The sequence below is a fragment of the Phascolarctos cinereus genome, unplaced genomic scaffold (assembly GCF_003287225.1).
Source record: "Phascolarctos cinereus isolate Bilbo 61053 unplaced genomic scaffold, phaCin_HiC Scaffold_2;HRSCAF=192, whole genome shotgun sequence".
Lineage (NCBI taxonomy): Eukaryota > Metazoa > Chordata > Mammalia > Diprotodontia > Phascolarctidae > Phascolarctos > Phascolarctos cinereus.
This window is the reverse complement of record NW_027555625.1, coordinates 251,186,741-251,208,122: the sequence shown is the minus strand read 5'-3', so window position 1 is coordinate 251,208,122 and position 21,382 is coordinate 251,186,741. Positions and strand designations below refer to the sequence as shown.

General features: G+C 42.7%; 1 protein-coding gene across 1 annotated transcript; it reads left to right on the top strand.

The window, feature by feature from the left end:
- The first annotated feature begins 326 nt into the window (after positions 1–326).
- On the top strand, positions 327–18,722 carry PTK6 (protein tyrosine kinase 6). The gene is made up of 8 exons (XM_020981586.2): positions 327–562; positions 3,492–3,613; positions 7,676–7,839; positions 10,953–11,106; positions 12,996–13,157; positions 14,104–14,285; positions 17,321–17,474; positions 18,490–18,722. Exons 1-8 carry the CDS (start codon positions 327–329, stop codon positions 18,675–18,677), a joined length of 1,362 nt encoding a protein of 453 aa, XP_020837245.1. The 3' UTR covers positions 18,678–18,722.
- Positions 18,723–21,382: the final 2,660 nt, after the last annotated feature.

The following is a 21,382-nucleotide window of genomic DNA, read 5'->3' as shown; positions in this document are numbered from 1 at the left end:
ATGTTTTCCAGGGACCTTAATGACAAGGCAATAGTCTAGTTGGGGTTCTGCTGTTGTCATGTATCAGCAGGGGAGTGGCTCACAGGGCAGGTTGCCACTGAAGTGAGAATGAAGTGGTGCAGCTTTTGTGGGAGAGCCCAGCAGGTTGGTGGCAATCACTTACTTCTAGTTGAGATGTTCTGTCAGGGTGAGGTCCAGAGATCAACTGGGCCAAGTCTCCGATGTCAAAATATTTAAAGTTCCCAGGGGATGAGTAATGGTTCTGAATGACACTTTCCTGAGAGAAAGGAGGATTCCAGAGTCTGAATCCTGAAGCGCCTCTCAACATGGATTCAACAAGTCTTTCACACTTGGGTCCCAAGTACCTCTACGTTAGTCTCTGGGACTTTGAGGCACGGACGGAAGATGAGCTGAGCTTTCAGGCTGGGGACGTTTTTCACATAACAGAGAAGAAGGAAGATTGGTGGAAAGCAACAAAACTTGATGCTGCTGGAAGGAGCCTGGGTGAAGGCTATGTCCCTCACAATTACTTAGCTGAACGAGAGACGATGGAGACAGAACCGTAAGTAAGAGCCAACTGAGGGAAGGAGCCTGGACTCATTCATCTCTTGGAATGTCACATTTGTTGCTTGTGGATCCCATTCTGGGAAGTAGCTTCCAGTAGGGTCCTTAGTTACTCCTTTAGCATTGGCAAATGTGGCTTAGGATCATAAGATCATAGATGTAGTGCTTGAAAGGCTATTTTCTAGATGAGGAAACTGAGTTTCAGGGAGGTAGTAAACATAGGTCACATAGGTAGTAAACATCAGAGGAAAATTTGAACTCAGGCCTTCTCATTCCAGAGCAAGTGCTTGGTTTCCATAACTACCAATCCCAGAGAAGTGGATCAGGTCCCACTAAAAATCCTGGAGTATCTTAAAGGAAAAGCCAGAGAAAACCTAAAAGTAGTTGTAGTAACCTACGGGACCTTCCTTGGCATGTAGGGAGGAGGGTTTTTTGAAGGTGGTGAGTATATGGTGGGGTGGGAGTATTTCCACCCCAAGTAGAAAAAGGTTCAGGCATCACAGGGTTAGCTAGTTTGCTATTCTTCTTGGTTACTTTCTGCCATCCCAAGGAATTACTGTGTATGTTGCTGCACAATACTTGGCACCACTGTCGGTACCTCAAAGAGCTGTGATTTCACTAGCCTGGGCTCTCCCTTCATCAGTATAGATTATGACTCCTCTTTGCCTCAGCAGGCAGCTTAAACAATTGTAATGGCCAAACAAATTCATTAAAGTTATCGCTGTAGTATCATTACTGATTTGTCTGCAGCCCAATCCTCTTTGGCACAAACAGGAATGAAGGTTTAAAAAAAAAAGCCTGACTGTCTTTTTCACAAGAGGCAATATCATATACTAGATGCTGGATCTGGAACTAGGAAGAGCTGGGTTCAAATCCTACCTCTGATATTTACTAACAGTGTGACCATAGACAAATCACTTAACCTCTCTGAACCAAAGACAAGGCTCCATGTTAAAGTCATATATTTCACCGTGCAAAGTAGAGGAAGGTCTGATTCTTTTAGGCCTTAGTTAGTTGCTTATAGTTTTGTATTTTGGGCTGAGAGGAGATGGGGTTATGAGCTTTGGGAATTCCTTGTTCAGAGAAGAATGGGTAAGCCACTAGCCCCACTCTATTGTCATTCAGCCATGGTGGCCCAGGGGAAGGACAAGACAGAATTAGTTGGTACTAATTTCTGAGTGGGTGATTAGGGGCAGCTTTGGGTAGAGAGAAATCCTGAATTGACTTTTCAAAGTGCAGAGAAAGAAGGACACAAACTGGAATCTCAACGTAGTTAGTGGGGGAGGGAAGTAGTGTTGCAACACCTTCCAGCTCTGTAGGGTGGAGGAGCAGGGTGGAGAAGGCTGTGTTGCCAAATACAGACAGCTGTGCAGGTGGGTGTCCTCTCCTGGGTTTTCCCCTCCTACGTGGCTTCTTCAGAACTTCTGAGGAGCCAGTGGCCACTGACAGTAACAAGCTGATGGAAGATGGTGGCCCAGCTACACGACTGCCCTCAAGTATATCCAAATTAATTAGAAAATGAGCAGCTGGGCATTTGTGTTATGTAATTTCACAGCCGGTAATTATGCTTTGGAGATGATTCCTTGGAACAAAATAAGTTTCCTTCTTCCTTTCCCATTCTCCTCTACTGCAGTCTCCACTAGTGAGTATGTATACTCAAAGAACACCGATGACCTGAGTTATGACTTCTTTACAACCCCCTTGGCATCATTTGTTTTCTTTAACATTTGAGCCAGCTGAACATTTATGAAAGAAACTCACTTTCTCAGTTTGAGAACAAAGCTCCTAGAAATTTCGTTGAATGCCTTCCACTCTCAGGGCGTAGGGATGTTCGTATGAAGGCAGAAGTTTCCATGAAACTGGCCTGGAGATAAAAGCTGAACAACTGTGCAGGAAGTACCATCCAGAGATCAAGGAGGTAGCAGAAGCAGTTAAAAGGTTGGTGGAGGGGCAGCTAGGTGGCACAGTGGATAGAGCTCTGGCTTTGGAGTCAGGAAGACCCGAGTTCAAATTGGGCCTCAGACACTTGACACTTACTAGCTGTGTGACCCTGGGCAAGTCACTTAACCCTGATTGTCTCTCCAAAAGGAAAAAAAAAAGGTTGGTGGGATGAATGTGTTAAGACCATAAAACCATGGCAGTATATTTTCCCTAGCTCATGGTCCAAAATCATACTTTGGGGTTATTCCTAAGACTTCAAGACTGGTGATGTGTCTTAAGGGGTTAGTAACTAAGAAAGCAACACTCCCATAGTCAGAGAGTATACATATTAATGCTCTCCCCTCTCCACCTCCAAGTCCCAAACCCCATGTGTCAGGAGCACTTTTATGACATTTTACTTCCCCTTACTGTCCCTATCTCACTGATTCTGTGCTAAAGGTCTTATTTTCCCCCTTACAATCTTTGATAACTTATTCCTATAGCTTTTCAATCACTTCCCTTTAAAGTATAATCTATTCCAGGAGTTATATGGTTCTTGGGTAATTATTTAATGTTACTCAAGTTTTCCTTCCTCCCTAGCTCTGCCCTAATGTAGCCTTGCTGTTTCAGCTTATATGGAGTAGAAGGGAGTGAAGGGGATGGGTAGAAATCACTCTATGTGGTACTATTCCTGGGGCCGACTCAGGCCAAGGGCAGAATTGGGTGACCAGTGGTGAACAATAAAGGCTTAATAAATATTGATTAAATTAAATTGAATTGACGTTACAACTTCTCCAGACAGGGCCACTGCTGCTGCCCCTGCTACCCTGTAAGACTCTAGGGTTGCTTCTGGGCTGTTGTTTTATCGTTGTAAGTCATTCTATGAATGAATACAATGAATGAAGGATAAGAGAGTCTTCACTCAGAGGGAGCACAAATGGCCTTTCTGTGGACCAGGACCTGAGGATTTGGTTTTAGGACACTCTATTTTTATTTCTTTCTTGCAGATGGTTTTTTGGGCAGATCTCTCGTTCAGAAGCTTTGCATAGGCTCCTTGCAGAAGAGAATGGAACTGGCACCTTCCTCATCAGGATCAGTGAGAAGACAGGAGCAGACTATGTTCTCTCAGGTAAAACTGTCTTCATTTTCCAATAGAATAGGCCACTGACTTGCTGACTTCCCTCTGAAAGTCTGCAAAATTTTATTTGGACTTACTATTTGTCTGTTGACCCGGGACACCCTCACTGCCACAATTTACCTCTCCTTCTACATCCTTATGCCCTCCCCCCTTAATGGGACATCTCACCTTGATCATGGAGGATCCTTCTCCCTCTCACTAATGGCAAAATCTAGGACGTTTCCCAAGACCAGCTGGGCTACCTTAACATGGTATTGGGCTTGGGCAATTTGAATCTTGGCTCTGTCACTTCCAAGCCATGTGATTTTATGCAAATTATTCCAATGTTCTGAGCCTCAGTTTCCTCCTCTGTATCTCTTCCAGATCTAACAGTCTATGAGTCTCATATTGCAATGTAAGATTTGGAGTCAGGGACCAAAGTTCAAATCCTGATTTTTCCATTTAATACATCTGTGAACTTGGACAAGTCTTCTTACTTCCTTTAGCCTCAGTTTCCTCATTTATAAAATGAGGGGGTTGGACTAGATGACTGAGGTCATTGAGGTAGAACTGGAGAAGGGCAGCTAAGTGGCTCAGTGGATAGAACTCCAGCCTTGGAGTCAGGAGGACCCAAGTTCAAATCGGGCCTCAGAAACTTACTAGCTGTGTGACCCTGGGCAAGTCACTTAACCCTGATTGCCTCACCAAAAAAAAAAAAAAAAGAGAGAGGGAACTGGAGAAAGTAATGAAACCCTGTTGACTGGGGCTACCATACATCATGTTTGCTAGTTAATTTCAACTGGGCCTCAGGAGCATCAAGGCAATGTTACTACTCCTCCCTAATTGTTTCCCTATCCCCACTCACCACACTAGTGGTGGTTCCAAACCTTTTCTTTTGTCTTTAAGCTCCCTCTCTACATCTTATCTCCTAAGGACTTCTACTCACAGTTCACTGGAAAAAAAAATTGAGGTCATTTGCTGAGAGCTCCTTCTCTCTTCCCTTCTTGATCTCATCTCTCTAATGGCACCGACCATTATCTCTTCCTTTATTCCAGGATGAGATGATGAGGTCGCTGTTCTATTTGCAAAGGATAAATGTACTACATGCTTCCTTGATCTCCTCCCCTCCTATCTTATCCAGTAAATTACCATCACCAACATTCCCACTCTCTAATCTAACATCTATGCCTATCTACTGGCTCCTTTGCTACCTACAAACTTTCCCCAATCTCTCCTATCCTTTAAAAACCCTTACTAGATGATGCCATGTTTACTAGCTACCATCTCTTCTATCTCCTCTAAACTCCTTGAAAAAGCAATCTACAGCAGCTGTTTCCACTTCCTTTCCTCTCACTCCCTTTTAAGCCTTTTGTAATCTGGCATTCAATTTCATCATTCAGATGAAACTCCTCTGACTGTCCAAGTTACCAATTGTAAATCTTGACCCTGGTCCTTCTTAGCCTTCCTGCAGCATTTGATACTGTTGACCATCTTTTCCTCCTGGATACTGTTTCATCTCTGGGCTTTCATGACATTATTCTTTCCTGGTGCCCATCTTACCTGCCTAATTGCTCCTTTTTCAGTCTCTTCTCTTGTATCTTCACCCTTGTCAAGCCTACTAAAGGTAGGTGTCCCCCAAGGTTCTGCCCTGGGTCCTGTTCTCTTTTTTCCTCTATACTGTATCGTGTATTGATCTCATCATCTTCCAAGGGTTCAATGATCATCTCTATGTAGATGATTCTATATGTCCTGTCTTAGGTTCTCTCCTGAGCAATATTCCTATATCAACTATATTAACTATGAAATACCTTATAGACATCTCAAACTCATGTCCAAAACATAATTAATTTTCTTTCCCCTAAACCCTTTCCTCTCTTCTGAACTTCCCTTGTACTGTCAAGGAAGACCACCTTTCTCCCAGGCACCCAGGTTTTTGACCTAGGTGTCATCCTCAACTCCTCACTTTCTCTCACCACTCCCTCCCAACCAAAAATCTATTGGCAAATCTTGTAATTTCTTCCTCTACAATATCTCTCACACATGTCCCCTTCTCTGTGCTCACACAGCCACAACATTAGTTCAGGCCCTTGGACTGTTGCAACAACCTTAAAATTGTTTTCTCTTCTGCAGATATCTCCTCACTCCAATCCATCTTCTGCTCAGTTGGCAAAGTGATTTTCCTAAAATTCGGGTCTGACCATGTCAGCTAGCTGATCAATAAACTCCAGTGGTTCTCTATTACCTTTAGAACTAAGTGTAAAATCATCTGTTTGGCATTTGAAGCTCTTTACTACCTGGCCTTATCTTCCCTTTCCAATCTTCTTACATCCTACCCTTCACTATTCTGCTATCCAGCCATGTTTGCCACCTTGCTATTTCGTGAACATGACACTACATCTTTAGACTCCAAACCTTTGCAGTGGCTGCTTCCCATGAATAAAATGTTCTCCCTCCCAACTTCTTAGAATCCCTAATTCTTTAAGACTCAGATCAAGCGCTACCTCCTCCAGAAGGCTTTTTCTGGTCTTCCCAGCTGCTAATGCCACCCTTGCTAAGATTACTATCTATCTATTCTCTATTTATCTTCTATGTCCTGATTTACATATGTTGTCCCCCTCCATTAGAATGTAAGATTCTTGAATACAGAGACTATTTTTTTTTTGGTGAGGCAATTGGGGTTAAGTCACTTGCCCAGGTCACACAGCTAGTAAGTGTAATGTCTCTGAGGTCAGATTTGAACTCAGGTCCTCCTGACTCCAGGGCCGGTGCTCTATCCACTGTGCCACCTAGCTGCCCCCACAGAGACTATTTTTGCTCTTTCTTTGTGTCTCTAGCACTGAACCAGTACCTGGCACGTAGGAAATATCTACTAAATGTTTGCTTGATTGATGACCTCTGAGGTCTCGATCCTCTGGATCTATGCTCATTTTAAGTTTCTGTGAATTAAAACACAAAATGCTTGAGATCTAGGCTGTTGTTTTAGCCTTGATCAAATATGTTGAGCATTCCCTAAATTCTAGGAAGGGCAGCTAGGTGGTGACAGAGCACTGGACCTGGAGGCAGACAAGGTTATCTTCCTGAGTTCAAATGTGGCCTCAGACACTTACTAACTGTGTGACCCTGGACAAGTCACTTAATCCTGTTTGCCTCAGTTTCATCTGCAAAATGAATCAGAGAAGGAAATGGCAAACTACGCCAGTATCTTTGCCTAGAAAACCCCAAATGGGGTCACAGAGTCAGACATGACTGAAAATGACTGAACAATAACAAAATTCTAGGGAAGCTATGGCATCTCCCATGGTTAACTCATATTCAAAATCAAATTAATACAAAGGATTACAGGAAGTGCAAAAGCTGTGCTTGAAGGAAGCTAAGGAATCTGGGAGGTCAGAGAACAGGCATGAGAAACTATTTGTGGGAAGTCAAAAAGGCAGAAGATAGAATGTCATGCGCAAAGGACCGTTAGCAAGCCAGATTGAAAGGAATAGAGAAGGAATAGAAAGGTGTACTTAATATGAATTAAGACTGGAAAGATAAGTAGAAGTCAGATTGTGCCAAGCTGAGAATTTTGTATTTTATCATAGAGACAATAGGAAGCCAGTGGGAATCATTGATTTTTTTTTTTAGTAGGGGGTGACATAATCAGATCTGTATTTTAGGGATATCAATTTAGCAGCTAGGTGGGAGATGGAATCTTCCCTGAGATATTGGCCCTGCCCTCTTAGAGCTTACAATCACTTTGCCTCGTAGCATTCTGATGAAGAAGATATGAACCAAAATATATTTGCAATCTGAAAATGAGAAGGAGGGGCTAAGTAATTTTCCAATTCATACAGAACCTGCGAGAGAAGCTGCAACCTCTTCCACATTTCTGGACACAGAAAATGAAAAGCCTTTCCCTTTATGGATACGAAATACACTCCCTTTGAAAAATATGCAGCCCCTATGGGCACTGGTTTGAATCTGTGCTTGTCTGCCAGTCCTGGATTTGGGGAGCTCTCTAATATTCAAGAACGACTGTTATGTCATTTTCTTCTACTTTTCTTCTGCTTTTCCCTCTCCCGGATTTCACAGTTCGGGACAACCACATTGTGAGACACTACAAGATTTGGAGGAATGCTGAGGGAAGATACCACATGAATTCAGCTGTGTCCTTCCCTGATCTTGCTGGCCTAGTGCAGTATCACAAAAGTAAGACTCTGTCCCACGGCCTGAGGCTCACCACACCCTGCTGGAAGGTAAATTGAGGTCTGGATCAGGATTCTGTTCCAAGTCTTGACTGGGAGTACCACCTCCCCCTGCCAGGCTATGAATATCCAGAATGGGCTTTTGGCACTTTGAGAACTTTTATGGTAAACCATTTGCCTCCAAGCTTAGCCATCGTGTCACAGTCCCTCAGTCAGTCCAGCTAGATTTGCAAACTTTTCCTGAGGCGTACTTTCCACCACCAACCCTCCCCTGCTCCCACCTGATTCTTAAACTGTTTTGTGTCTTGTGTTGGTGAATTTTTTGTTTGGTTTTGTTATAAGTCTCACCTACTGTAACCATGCAAGATCTTTTCTCAATAAAATTTGTCAAATGCAGAGAGAAATCTAGAATCAGCTGGTCTTTAAGGCTCTTGGAAAGGGGATGTGGGAATTGTATTGGGACGGCCAAGGGGATCTTCATGGCACAAGACTGTCTTGGAGCAAAGGAAGAACTGGGACATGTGCAGTGAGAGGACTCCCAGAATGTTAGTCTTCATCTTTCACTTAGCCTGGGGACCATTGAAAGACCACCTCTCCTCTCTCATTTTAGGACTCTGGTGGGATCCGTAGACTAGGGCCTCATGTGGAAGGAGCATAGGGGTGGGTGGAAGAATCAGCATGTTGATTTATTTAGAATTCGATTCTCAAACTCAGCAGGGATCTCCTTTTGTACCCAAGTGAGGCATCTTCTGAGCTGCTTTTCAATACTGGTGGTGAGTAATGGAGCACGAGGGCTCTCTTTTCCTGAGAGTTGTGCTTAAGGAACCCATTTAGCACAGTGTCTGGCACTTAGTAGGTGCTATAGAAATGTGAGTTATTATTATTATTCCATTACTAGAGATAGACTCTTCAGGAACATCTGGAGAGAAAAGTCTAAGAATAAGTAGTTACCCAAAGCTGGGGGTAGATTAGGGGTCTCTAGTATAACCTTGTTCTTTCATTTTGCTAGGGAGCAACCTTAATTTGGAAGTTTATGTAAGTAAACATCAATTCTATGCAGCAAATAGTTTTTAAGTGCCTGTGAAGTACAAAGCATTTTGAATGGTGCTGGAGACACAATGATAAAAGCAAAGCTGTCTTGCCCTCCTTCTATTAGGGTGGGGTACATAGATTCTACCACATATAGTTGTTGAGTCATTTTTCAGTCTCTTCCAACTCTTTGTGACCCCATTTGAGGTTTTCTTGGCAATGATACTGGAGTGGTTTGCCATTCATTTCCTCTCCAGCTCATTTTACAGATGAGGAAATTGAGGCAAACAGGGTTTGCCCATGGTCACACAGCTAGTAAGTATCTGGGTCCAGATCTGAATTCAGGAAAATGGGTCTTCCTTACTCCTGGCCCAGAGCTCTATCTACTACGCCACCCAGCTTCCCACAACATGTAGACAGATAAGAAAATATGAAGTAGTTTCAAAAGGGGGTTGGGGTGGTAGTGGTGAGGTGGCTCAGGAAGGTCTTGAATAAGAGGTTACACATAACCTGTATTTTGAAGGAAGCTAGGGCTCCTAAGAGGCAAAGGTGAGGATTGCACACATGGGATACAACTTGAGAAAAAGGCACAGAGGCCAGAGAAGGAATGTCACGTGCAGGCCAATAGTTTGAACAGAATGGAGGGAGTACAAAGGGGAGTAATATGAAATTTATTTTTATTTTCCAGCTTTAGCTGGAAAGAAGGTAGGTGGAAGTCAGATAGTAAAGAGACTTAAATGCAAAGCCAAGGATTTAATATTTTATCTTACAGGCAATAGGAAGCCATTGAATATTTATGAGTAAAGGTGTGACTTGGAATAATTCCTTTGGCAACAGAATGGAAATGAGCAGGGAAAGACTGGAAGCAGTGAAACCAATTAGGAAGCAACTGCAATAAATAATCCATTGCAGGGGTGATGAGGATGTGAACTGGAATGGTGGCTTGTGAGTGGAGAGAAGGGAACAGATGAAAGATTCTAGATTAATAGATTTAGAGTTGGATGAGACCCTAGAAGACATTGAGGGAATTCCCTAAGAAGATTTCAATGACTTGCTCAGGGTCATGTGGCTCATCTGAGGTGGGATATGAACAGAAGTCTTTCTGACTTCAAGTCCAGTGCTCTACCCACTATACTACACCTCCAAAGATGGTGTGGAGGTAGAATTGACAAATCAGAAACCAATTGGATGTTTCGTGTGAGGGAGAAGTTAAGGATAACTCTAAGGTTTTCAAACTGGGTAGGTGGAAGGCTGCTGGTTCCTTCATTAGAAATAGGAAGGCTTAGAGGAAAAAGGGGTTCAGGTAGAAATATGAGAAGTTCCCTTTTGGCCACCTTGAATTTGAGTTGCCTATGGAACATCCATAAGGAGATATCTAGCAGACAATTGGTATTTCAGGACTAGAGTTCAGGAAAGAGATTAAGACTCTCTATATTGATTTGGGAATCATCAGCATTAAGAAAATTAAACCCATGGGAACTGATCACTAAGGGATAAACCATAGAGAGAATAAAAATATAAATTATTAGGTGCCTATTATGTGTGGTCCTCTACGGACTTGGCCTGCTCACTTGCTAAGGGAATGATATACTTCTGGGAGGCTATGGTAGTATGTTAAGAACCTATTCCAAAGTCAGACCAGATTGTTATGGTAAATTTAGGCCGCGTGATAACTCCTCAAATCAAAAAATACTGCCCAGATGAGATAACTAATGGTGGCCCTTGATAATTGATATGGAAGCTGTCTCCTTTGTCCCCTTCTGTAAGGGTGAACATATGGGAGGGCTCAGCAAATGTTTATTGAATGGGCTTGTTCCATGGTGTGGTGTCAGAAATGTTGAATTAAAATTTGTGAACCTGTGTTCCAGGCCTGATTCTACTACTTGCTACCTGTGTGTCTTTGAGCAAGTCATCTGTCTTCTCTGGGCTTCAAATTTTTTCATCTATAAAGTAGGGGTGTGAAGTGTCCTAGATGATATCTAAGGGATTTTCCAGCTTTAAATTATAATTCTTGGTTTCAGAGGAGTCCAAGGATGAATCTATTCATCCTGCTCAGCTAGCTTAGAGTAAGTTCTTAATCATGCTCTCCTCCCTTGGGTGTAACCAGCCTCCAACCTGTTCCTATGTTTCTATAGCATGAGTCAAAACCATTGCCTCACTGGGATGACTGGGAAAGACCCAGGGAGGAATTTAGCCTGACCAGGAAGCTGGGCTCAGGATACTTCGGGGAAGTCTTTGAAGGATACTGGAAAGGGAAAGTCAAAGTGGCCATTAAGGTCATTGCCAAGGGTAAGTACCATTCTTCTTGGCTGGGTGGTCACAACTTAACCTTGGTTCCTATTTGTTCTATAATTGCATGTGGATATCACTCCCTAGGTATGGCATTCTTCTGCACACTCATGTTCTCACCATTCCTCTTACTTCTTTCTCCAAGTCAGAGAACTTCCAGGGAACATTTAAGAAAAAGACCTCTACTTGCAACCTCTACTTGACCTTATCTCTTCTAAGAGTTCATCCCTTTGATCATTTTGCTCTCATTTTCAATTTCCCCTTATCTATTGGCTCCTTTCTTGCCTACTAAAACCCAGATCTCCCTTAGAGGCATCCTAGTGGCCCAGAGGATAGGGTCCTGAGACTACAGTCAGGATGACCTGAGCTCACATCTGATCTCAGACACTTACTAGCTGTCTGATGATGAGCCAGTCAAGCCACTTAACCTCTGTCTGCCCCAATTTCAAGTGCAAAATGGGGATAATAAAAGCACTTACCTCCCAAGGTTGTTGTGAAGATCAAATGAAATAATATTTATAAAAATCATTTATCACAGTGCTAGGCACATTGTAGTTGCTGAATAAATGTTTGCCTTCTTCCTTCAAAACTCTTAATTTGACTTTATCATCCTCTCAAACTATCGTCCCATATCTTACCACCTTTTGATAACCAAGCTCCTAGGAAAAGTCCTCTCTATTGCCTCCACTTCCTTTCTTCCTACTCCACAATCTGTTGTAATCTGGCTTCTGACCCAACCAGTTGACTAAAATTTCTTCCTCAAGGTTACCAGCAATCTCTTAATTATATATGTATTCCTGAGCCTCTTCTGCACCTGAATTTTCTGCCTTATCCATATCTAATCGGAGGTAGAAGGGCTCTACTTCCCTCAGTCCCCTCTGTGCTTGTTGGGGTCTAAAGGGGTCTCACTTCTCACCCCCACCCCATATATTCTCAGTCAGGGACAGGAGGCCAATCTCTCTTCTTTTAGCCTAGTCCACATCTATTTAAATCTTTTTTAGAGAAGGAGGACCCTTCTTCTCCCATGCCACCTCGCTCAGCCTCATATCTTTTGTTTGTAATACCAGCACCCTCCTTAAGTGATCTTGTACGTACTTATGAACGAATGAGTGAATGAATGAAAAACCATTAAATGCCTATGATGTTCCAGATACTGTACTAGATGCTGGGGACACAATACAAAAGTTAGACAATTTTTCTATTCAAGGCATTTATATTCTAATGGTGGTAGACAACATACATATGAGCATGGTGGCCAGTGAAGGAATTTTGGCCTTGGGAACCATGGGAATGGTGAGTCGAGCCCAAGGGCAATAGATTGTCAGGACCTTTCTGGAAACTATGGTAGTATTGATCTGATTGCTGTTCCCAGTCTAAGAGGTGGAAAGTTGGCTCAGGTTATACACATGGACAGTGGAAGATACAGGATGTGAAACACATCAGACCATAGGATGGGTTGGTTGAAATGACACTCATTCATCAATCAGCATGGCTGAGCCACAGTGGAGGTCCAAAATGGATTCAGACGGGGGAGTTATTTATCTGTTTATATCTTGTTTCCCGATGTAAGAACCTTCAGGGCAGAAACTGCTTCCCGGTTTTTGTTTTGTTTTTTAAATCCCCAGCATCTACCATAGTGCCTGGTATATAGGAGGTGCCTAATAAGTGTTTGGTTGACTGATGAAGGTGTTGGAGTAAATCTCTGTTTCCTTTTAGCTCTAAATCTTATGACTTACTTCTTTCATGGGACCTAGTGCAATATCCCCATTGATTCAGGATTGCTTCTAAGAGGTTGGCCCAGAAGGAATCTTCTCCCTTTTCCCTGTATAAAGCATTTATTCATGAGGTTCAAATAAATTCACTTCATGGCTGGATTTCTATTCCTGCAGATAACCTGATGCACCACAACACCTTCTACTCAGAGATTGAGGCCATGAAGAAGCTGCGCCACAAACACATTCTCTCTTTGTATGCTATCTCTTCCTTTGGGGACCCTGTCTACATCATCACTGAACTGATGCCCAAAGGAAACCTTCTGGAACTCCTTCGAGGTAAGAACAGGAGGAGGTATTCAATGGACCAGGGTTTGGCCTATCAAACTCTAGAGATGGGAGAACAGGGCCTGATACAATACACAGGGTGGCCCATGAGAATGACCTTTCCACTTAACTCAGGAGTAATGTCCTCTTGTCTCTGGCTGTCTCTCCAGCTGCTGTTTCCCTCACAGTATGTGCTCAGAGAACTCTAACCTGAGCTAAAAAGGTAGGGAGTGTGGTGAATGGAAAAGATTTATTTCTCAGTTAGGCAATGGGGTTAAGTGACTTGTCCAGGGTCACTCAGCTAGTAAGTGTTATGTGTCTGAGGCCAGATTTGAACTCAGGTCCTCCTGAATCCAGGGCTGGTGCTCTATCCACTGCAACACCTAGCTGCCCCATGGAAAAGATTTCTGACTGTGAACTTAGACGTGGGTTTAAGTCCTGACTCTGCCACTGGGCCTGAGCAAGTCAATCCCCCATTCTGGGACTCAGCTTCTTCATCTATCAAATGGGATGGTAGAAAATGACTGGATAATTTTAAGATACCTTCTAACTCTGACATTCTAACTACATGTGTGACCTTGGACAAGTTCCTTTACTCCCCTGGGTTTCAATTTTATCTGTAAAATGAGGAGGTTGGACCAAATAAAAACTAAATTCCAAATCTTATGATCCTAAGATCCCATGTTTTTGTGATCCATGAAGAGAAAGGTAGCAAAGTAAGTGTTCTCCTCATAGAAATTCTATAATGCATGACAAAGCCTAAGAGAGTGTAAGTTTTGAATTAGCCAGAATTTAAAAATTATCCATCTTTTAAGTTCTCTCTACTGGTATAGATGATAAATAGTTCACTCCAACCTTCTTCCCCTCTACTGTATTTTGTCCCTTCCCTATCATCACCTTTTTCTTTTTTTTGATTGACCTGGTTGGCAATGGAGTCCTTCTTGTTCATCTCTCACAGACCCTGAAGGGGCAAAATTGCCCACCACAGAGCTTGTGGACATAGCATCTCAAATATCAGAGGGCATGTGCTACCTTGAGTCACAGAATTATATTCACCGAGACCTGGCTGCCAGGAACATCCTTGTGGGGGAAAATAACATCTGCAAAGTGGGAGACTTTGGGCTGGCCCGACTTATCAAGGTAAAATCTTCAGATGCCAAAGCCTTCATTTCAAACTTCAGTTCACAATATATACATGAAAACCTTACTCCAGAGGACTCCTTCCTCTATTGCTAATTTGGTTATACTCAGGGTCAAATTGTGTTCTTCATATATACAATGTTGTTCATTATAATATGCATGTTAATTCTCTACCCAGACACCAGTACTATAAGGAATCAGGCTGACTCAGGAGAGAAAGGGTTGAGATTCAGTTCCTTTATTTTATGATTGGGAAAATGACTATAGCTCTTCCAGGCAATGTAGTACAGTGGAAAGTATGCTGTATTTCAAGTCAAAGAACCTTGGCTCAAAACTCAGCCCAGCCACTTTGCTACCTGTGTGACCTTGAGCAAATCACTTGAGTCCCTCATTTTTAAAATGAGGGTGTTAGACCAGCTGACTGCTAAGATCCTTTCCAGGTCTAAATCAGTGATCTCGTGATTCCCAACTGATGGGTAGCTGTCCATAGTGCTGGCCAACTGGGTCAGGGAGCCTGGCCATAGTCATTGGAGAACAACTCAGTAATCTTTTTGTCTTCCTCTCTTCCTTCTTCACTGTAGATACTCTGTGCTTCAACCAAACTGAACTACCTCATTGTCTCCCAAATATTACATAGACTTTCTTACCTCCAGGATCTGGCTCACATTGTTTACTCCAAATGGAATGTCCTCCTTCCTATTCAGAATTCCTGTTGTTCAGTCATTCCAGTCATGTCCAACTCTTTGTGAGGCCATTTGGGGCTTTCTTGGCAAACATACTACAGTGGTTAGCCATTTTCTTCTCCCGCTCATTTTACAGATGAGGAAACTGAGGTAAACAGTGACTTGTGCAGGATTGCATAGCTAGTAAGCGTGTGAGGCCAGATTTGAACTCAGAAGGATGAGTTTTCCTGACTCTAGGCCTGGTACTCTCTCCACTCTGCCACCTAGATGCCCATTCAAAATTCTACCCAACCTTGAAAGACTGGTTCACATTTTTCCCCTTCTGTAAAGTTTTTCTTAACTTCTTCAGCACAGAGTGATTTCTCTCTCCACCAACTTCTTACAGTATTTATTATCTGTTCCAGGCCTCTGACACATATAACTAACTGCCTAGTTATCTCCTCTGTGACCTCCACATTTTGTCTGCTCAGCTAGATAGTAAATTCCTCAAGGGCAAGAATCAGGCTTCTTTCAAACTGTCACACTTGGTGCAATGCACCTCAGTGAACTGATTCAATTCCATAAGCTTTTATGAAGCACCTACTCTGTATTGTTCACTGTTCCAGAGAAGATCATTCCTGTACTCATGGGATTTCAGGTTAGTAGAGGAGCATGACACATAGAGAAATAGTTCTAATACAAAACAACACAAGCTAAGTGCATTAGAGAAATAGGAATAAAGTATTCTGTGAAGTCAGAGAGGAACGGCCATTCCTAACTATTATGGAAGGCTTCATTAAGTGGGTGCCATTTGATTTGGTCTTTAAAAGATGGGCAGGAATTTACCTAGGAAAAAAATAAATTCCTACCTACTCATGAACATGAACTTGGACAGACTTCAAGAGGTAGTAGAGGATAGAAGAGCCTGGTATGATATGGTCCATGTGGTTACAAAGAATTGGACATAACTCAGCGACTGAACAACAATAAAGGAATTTACCGGCTTACTGCTAGGGTCAGGAGGTTGACAGGGAAAATGTTTAGGCATAAGAAACAAGGAGTTGGAGAGGAGGAAACGTGTCACGAACAGAAGGTGGTAAGGAGTCCAGTTTACCTGGAACATAGCATTCCTGAAAAGGAGTAACATGAGATAAGGCTGGAAAAGTGGTGTGACACCACCATCTGTGGTGATTATGGAGGACCTTGGATGCCAGGCAAAAGTTTTGAATTTTACCCTTGGTAGGCAATAAAGAGCCATAGAAGATATTTGAGGAGAGAAGTGACATGACCAGATCTGTATGTAGGAAGACTAGCTGACCCCATATAAGTATCAGCATAAGACCCTTCAATGTCTGGAAAGCCCTGGGAATCTTCTTCCCACCAAGGTATGCTGGAAACAGCATTGACTTACATTGATACTATTTTTATGTTTGTGAAGAATTTCACAAAATTTGTGTCATTTGATTGCCACATGAACCCTACCAAGTAGGTAAATTGAGCATTATTATCACCTTAATTTTACAGTTGAGGAAATTGTGATATGGAAAGGCTGAGGAATTGGGAGGATGGGATGGCCTCTAGTCTCTTCCTGCCAAATGGGGAATTTTCTTGACTTTATTCAAGTGTTCATTAAACACTTATTAATTACCTACTATATGCAAGGCACTGAGGACATAAAGATAGCTAGGACAAAGGCCTTGCTCTTAGGCAGTGGATAACCTAACAATTTGTAAGTTTCTATATATCCTGCTCTCCCTTTCTACTTTCCAAACCTAGGTAGTCTCTTCTGCTTTTAAGGAATACTGAGAGATTTGATTTTTCCTAAGTATCAGAAAAAATAATCCTTTATAAACAGTGGCATAAGAGGTCAGCCCTCCGGTCTCTGTAGTTTAGAATAGCAGTTCTAAACAATTGGAAAATGCGGGACATGTGGGCCCAACAGTATGTTTGCCAAATAACATTCTTTAGGGGAAATTCCATTTCAACAGCTGTGAACAGTTGAACTGTCTTTATAGTATTAAAATTCACGTAGGATTTCTGAGAGTTTGACACCTGCCCTGAGACCAGGCACATCCTGGGCTGGCTAGGTGGTCTAGTGGATAGCATACCTAGTCTGGAGCCAGGAAGATCTGAATTCAAATTTGACCTTAGACATTTACTACCTGTTTGACTCTGTGCAAGTGATCTAACCACTGTTGGTCTCAATTTGTAAAATAGAAGTAATAACAGCACCTATCTCTCAGGGTTATTGTGAGGATCAAATGAGATAATTTTTGTAAAGTGGTTAGGACAGTGCCTGGCACATATTGGTTGCTGTATAAATGTTAGCTGTTGTCCTTTCCTCCCTGTCTAACAAAACTTCTGTGTTTACAGGATGATATTTACCTTTCCTATGCACACAACATCCCCTACAAATGGACAGCACCAGAAGCCCTCTCCTATGGATGTTATTCAACCAAATCTGATGTCTGGTCCTTTGGAATTCTTCTCCATGAAATTTTCAGTGGTGGACAGATACCTTATCCAGGTATAATGTTCTTTGAACTATAAACAGAAGGGCAAAGGAAAGCAGATGGATAGTGGTAGAGAAGATAGTCCTACATTGCAGATGTCAGAGTCCCATGAGTGCTTACTGCAGGGGTCCCATAACCTCTTTGACATAGACATGCCCAAGAGAATAGGGGAGAGCTCGGAAAATATTGTCAAGGACACAGTTTTTGTGATGCAGAGCCATTACTTCCTAGTCCTTGGTGTACTTTCTCCCAAATACTTTTAGGTAGCTTAAAGCACAGCCTAATACACAGCTGGTTTCCTTGCTCTCCCTTCTATCAACAAACTCATTCTAAAGCCACGGAATAAAGATTAGTTTAGGAACATTAGCTCAGGGACCTGGGCTCTGCCAGCCTTAATATGCTGACTTTAGGCACTTTCAGAACGGAAACTAGTGGCTTTGTTGTGGCTACTGGCAACAAATGCTGCCTTCCTGCCCTGTAGATCAATTTCCCACAGATCAACAGCAGGCAAAAGTGAGTTCTGGGCCCTGATACCCCTAAGGCTGTAAGCCAAAGGCAGAGGGAAGATTTTTTTGCCCTATGATCCAAAGGTCTGGTAGACTCAGCGCTCACCTCAGATGCACTGGAGTCTAATGTATAGCATGTTATTTTCCTGGTCTTTCTTAGCTATGAAGATATAAAACCTCTTGTTTTTCGTTTTGCCTCAAAGCCTAAGGGTGATTAAAACACTATTATCCTCCCTAGTGAGAATGTCAAACAATCTTAAACTCTCCTAGAGAGGTTAGAGATGATGTGGAGTAGTTGAGGGTTTGACATAGTATTGGGGAAAACCTGGGTCCAAATCCCACCTCTGACTCATGGGGAATTCATTTGACCTCCCTTAGACTTAATCTCATGTATAAAATGGAGATAATAACATCTGATTTTTGTAGTGTTATAAGAAGACAGGTAATTATTATTCATTATGCCCAGAAATTCTTTAGTCTCCATCTGTGGCCCTTATCTTTTCGTTTTCCTTTTCTTCCTTAGGGATGTCCAATAATGAGGCTCACATGAAAGTCCTGGGTGGCTTTCGGATGCTCCGCCCCACAAAGTGCCCAGCCTCCATCTATGACCTCATGTATAAATGCTGGAATCTGACTCCAGAAGAAAGACCCTCCTTTAAAAGCCTTAAAGAAAAACTCATTAGCTTCACCAATTATGAAAACCCACTCTGAGCTGGGGGCTGGCCTGAAAGACATGCTTCAGGATGCTTCCTTACTTACCACCAAACTCCTCTACCTGGAACCCCGTGAGTAAGCTCAACGGTCTCCCTTCCCCCAGAATCATGAACCGTGAGCATGTAGCAGTTCCTCGGGGACTGTGTCTGAGTGTTGCTGGACCTTGAGACAGAAGACCTGGATTTGAGTCTGGGCTCCAACATTCACTACTTGCACAGACAAGAATTACTCCATTTCTCTGGGCCTCAGTTTCTTCTCTGTAAAATGGGAATAATAATACTCAAGCTACCTCTCTCACAGGGCTGATGTGAGGAAATCATTTTTTAAACCTTAAAGCTCTACCAAAATGTCAGCTGCTGCAGTTGCTGCTGCTCCTTGCTCGGGCCAGAGCCCTTTGTGTGTACAAAACAGAAAAGGCTTCTTGAAGTATAAAAATGCACAAATAAAGAACACAGCTGACCTTCAAAAATGCCCAGAAGGCAAAGTGGTTGATTTGTTTCTATTTCATTTACTAAAACTTTGCTGTTGTAAAATAAGCAAATTTCATCTACAGTGAAACATTAAGAGCTCCTAGACTCTTCCTCAAATAGGCTCTAAACCTATACTTATGAGAAACTCAGAAAATAGAAGTTCAAGTTTTCTGAGGCTTCCAGTGCCCTTGGTCAAGACTCATAGAGAGGCCATGTGGTGCAGCGAAAAATGCATTGGATTGTGGCCAGACGACCTGTCATCTTGAGCAAGTCACCTAACCTTTCCAGACCTTAATTTCCTCACATGTAAAAGGAAAGGGGTTGGATATGGTGCCTCTCAGGTCCCTCCATGTCCTAATCTGAGCTGTAATTGTGCCATACCATTGCTCATTTTGTTTGGAAGGGAGTAACTGGCCCTAGTGAGGGAATCTTAGGATAAAATAATAAAGCTGTGCAGTGGGGAAAGAAGGGGTCTTTTAATTCTTTACCATAAGGACTTATCTTCTAAACTGCAATTCAAGCTGTCGAATTCAGGCTTTGGCAGGGTTAGAGCCTGAGTCTAAAGCTGATATTTAATGGAAATCCCAGCAACTCTCCTGTTATCAGCTCTGACTCTCACTTTGACCATACGGTCTGTAAACGCTTTCATTCGTGTGTGTGTGTGTGTGTGTGTGTGTGTGTGTGTGTGTGGTGAAACCATTGGAGGAATGAGGAAAAGTGACCTAGATTTGAACTCTGAGTTCAAATCCTGTCTCTATCAGTTATAACTTTGTTCAGATCACATAAATCTTTGGGGCCTCAGTTTACACATCTGTAAAACAATGGGGTTGGACTAGCTGATGTCTAGATTACCTTACAGTTTTAAATGTGTTACCTAATGATCCTTTGATGCCTGTTAAAGAACAAAGTAAGCTTTCTGGGATCAATGCCCTGATGGTTTTTCGGGATTAAGGGGTAGAGTGAGTAGGCCCTGAACCTAAAGACATTTATAGACATTACTAGACCTGAAGTGTTTGCATCTATGTTGGCCCTTGGTATCTTGATCCCTAATTCTGGGTCCAAGCACCACACATCCATTATGGCCTTTCTCTTTTATTTCACTAGTGCAAGTGAGAGAATTGGTTCAAATGGCCCATTGACCATGAAAATATAAGCTTCCTGGCTTTCCCCCATATTGAGTCCCACCATTGACCCAACTGGGAGTGAGCTGGGGTTTGAGTCAGCTCTCTGATGGTAACAGCTGCCTGTGCTGAGGCTAGCCATTTGTGGGGAACCCTTCTCTTCCTCCCAAATCCCTGTGCAGGTTATAAGCAGGAGCACAACCTAGTCATTCTCCTACCTGTACCCTCTTTGCCAGAGAACTAAGTTAGTAGGCGGGTCCTGGGGGCGGCTTGCTCCATAAACAGAGGCCACTGGTCCTTCTTCACTCTTATGCAAGGGTAAAGAAAGACTGTAAAATAAAGTAGGTCAGTCACACCTTATGGAATATTGGACACAGTGAAGTGCAATTGGCTGGGCAGGGACAGTGGTCCCTATGCAGGTCCCAGTGATCAGTGCTGACAGATACCACCTGGTGCCAATCTAACAACAGCTATTTATAACACAGAAGCTGAACTTAGGTTAAAAAGGAGCCATTGACTGAGGGCAGACCTGCACCCTGGTGGTGAGGTTGATGCAATGCCAGTCCCCAAGACAGGACAGCTAGCTTTCCTGATCATTGTAGCTGTGAGTAACACCCACCCCCTCTCTCCTTTCACTGCAGGGTGGTTACAGAATCATAGTTTTAAAGCAGGAATGATCCTAGAGATCACTTAGTCCAACTGCTTCATTTTTAATAGGAAACTTAAGCCCAAAGAAGGTGAGTGACTTACTCAGGATCACAGCTAAGCAGTGTTAGAGCCAGAAAGAGAGTCCCAAGTCTTAGGGTTTAGAATGGCATGAACTTTCAAGGCAACTTGGCAAGATCTGGGTAAAAACCCCAAGTACCAGGGGAAGTAGATTAGAATGAAAGGAGAGAGTCCAGAAAGAAAATGCCCTCTTGGGAAGAGTTCTTCCCCAATCTCGAAGTCCACCTGCCTACCGTTTGAGAAGAACAGCAGGTGCTTTCAAGGCTAATTTATATCCCAGTATCTCTTCCTGTGCTAACACAGGTTCTGACAACAAACACTGCAAATCAAATCATACCTTCAATGTATTAGGTAACTTTATCTAAACAATCACTTTGTAATTTAA

Coding starts and splice junctions, on each gene's coding strand:
- PTK6 (XM_020981586.2), top strand. CDS start 327: ATGGATTCAACAAGTCTTTCACACTTGGGTCCCAAGTACCTCTACGTT. Junction 563..3,491: donor GAGACGATGGAGACAGAACC/GTAAGTAAGAGC, acceptor TCTTTCTTGCAG/ATGGTTTTTTGGGCAGATCT. Junction 7,840..10,952: donor TCACCACACCCTGCTGGAAG/GTAAATTGAGGT, acceptor ATGTTTCTATAG/CATGAGTCAAAACCATTGCC.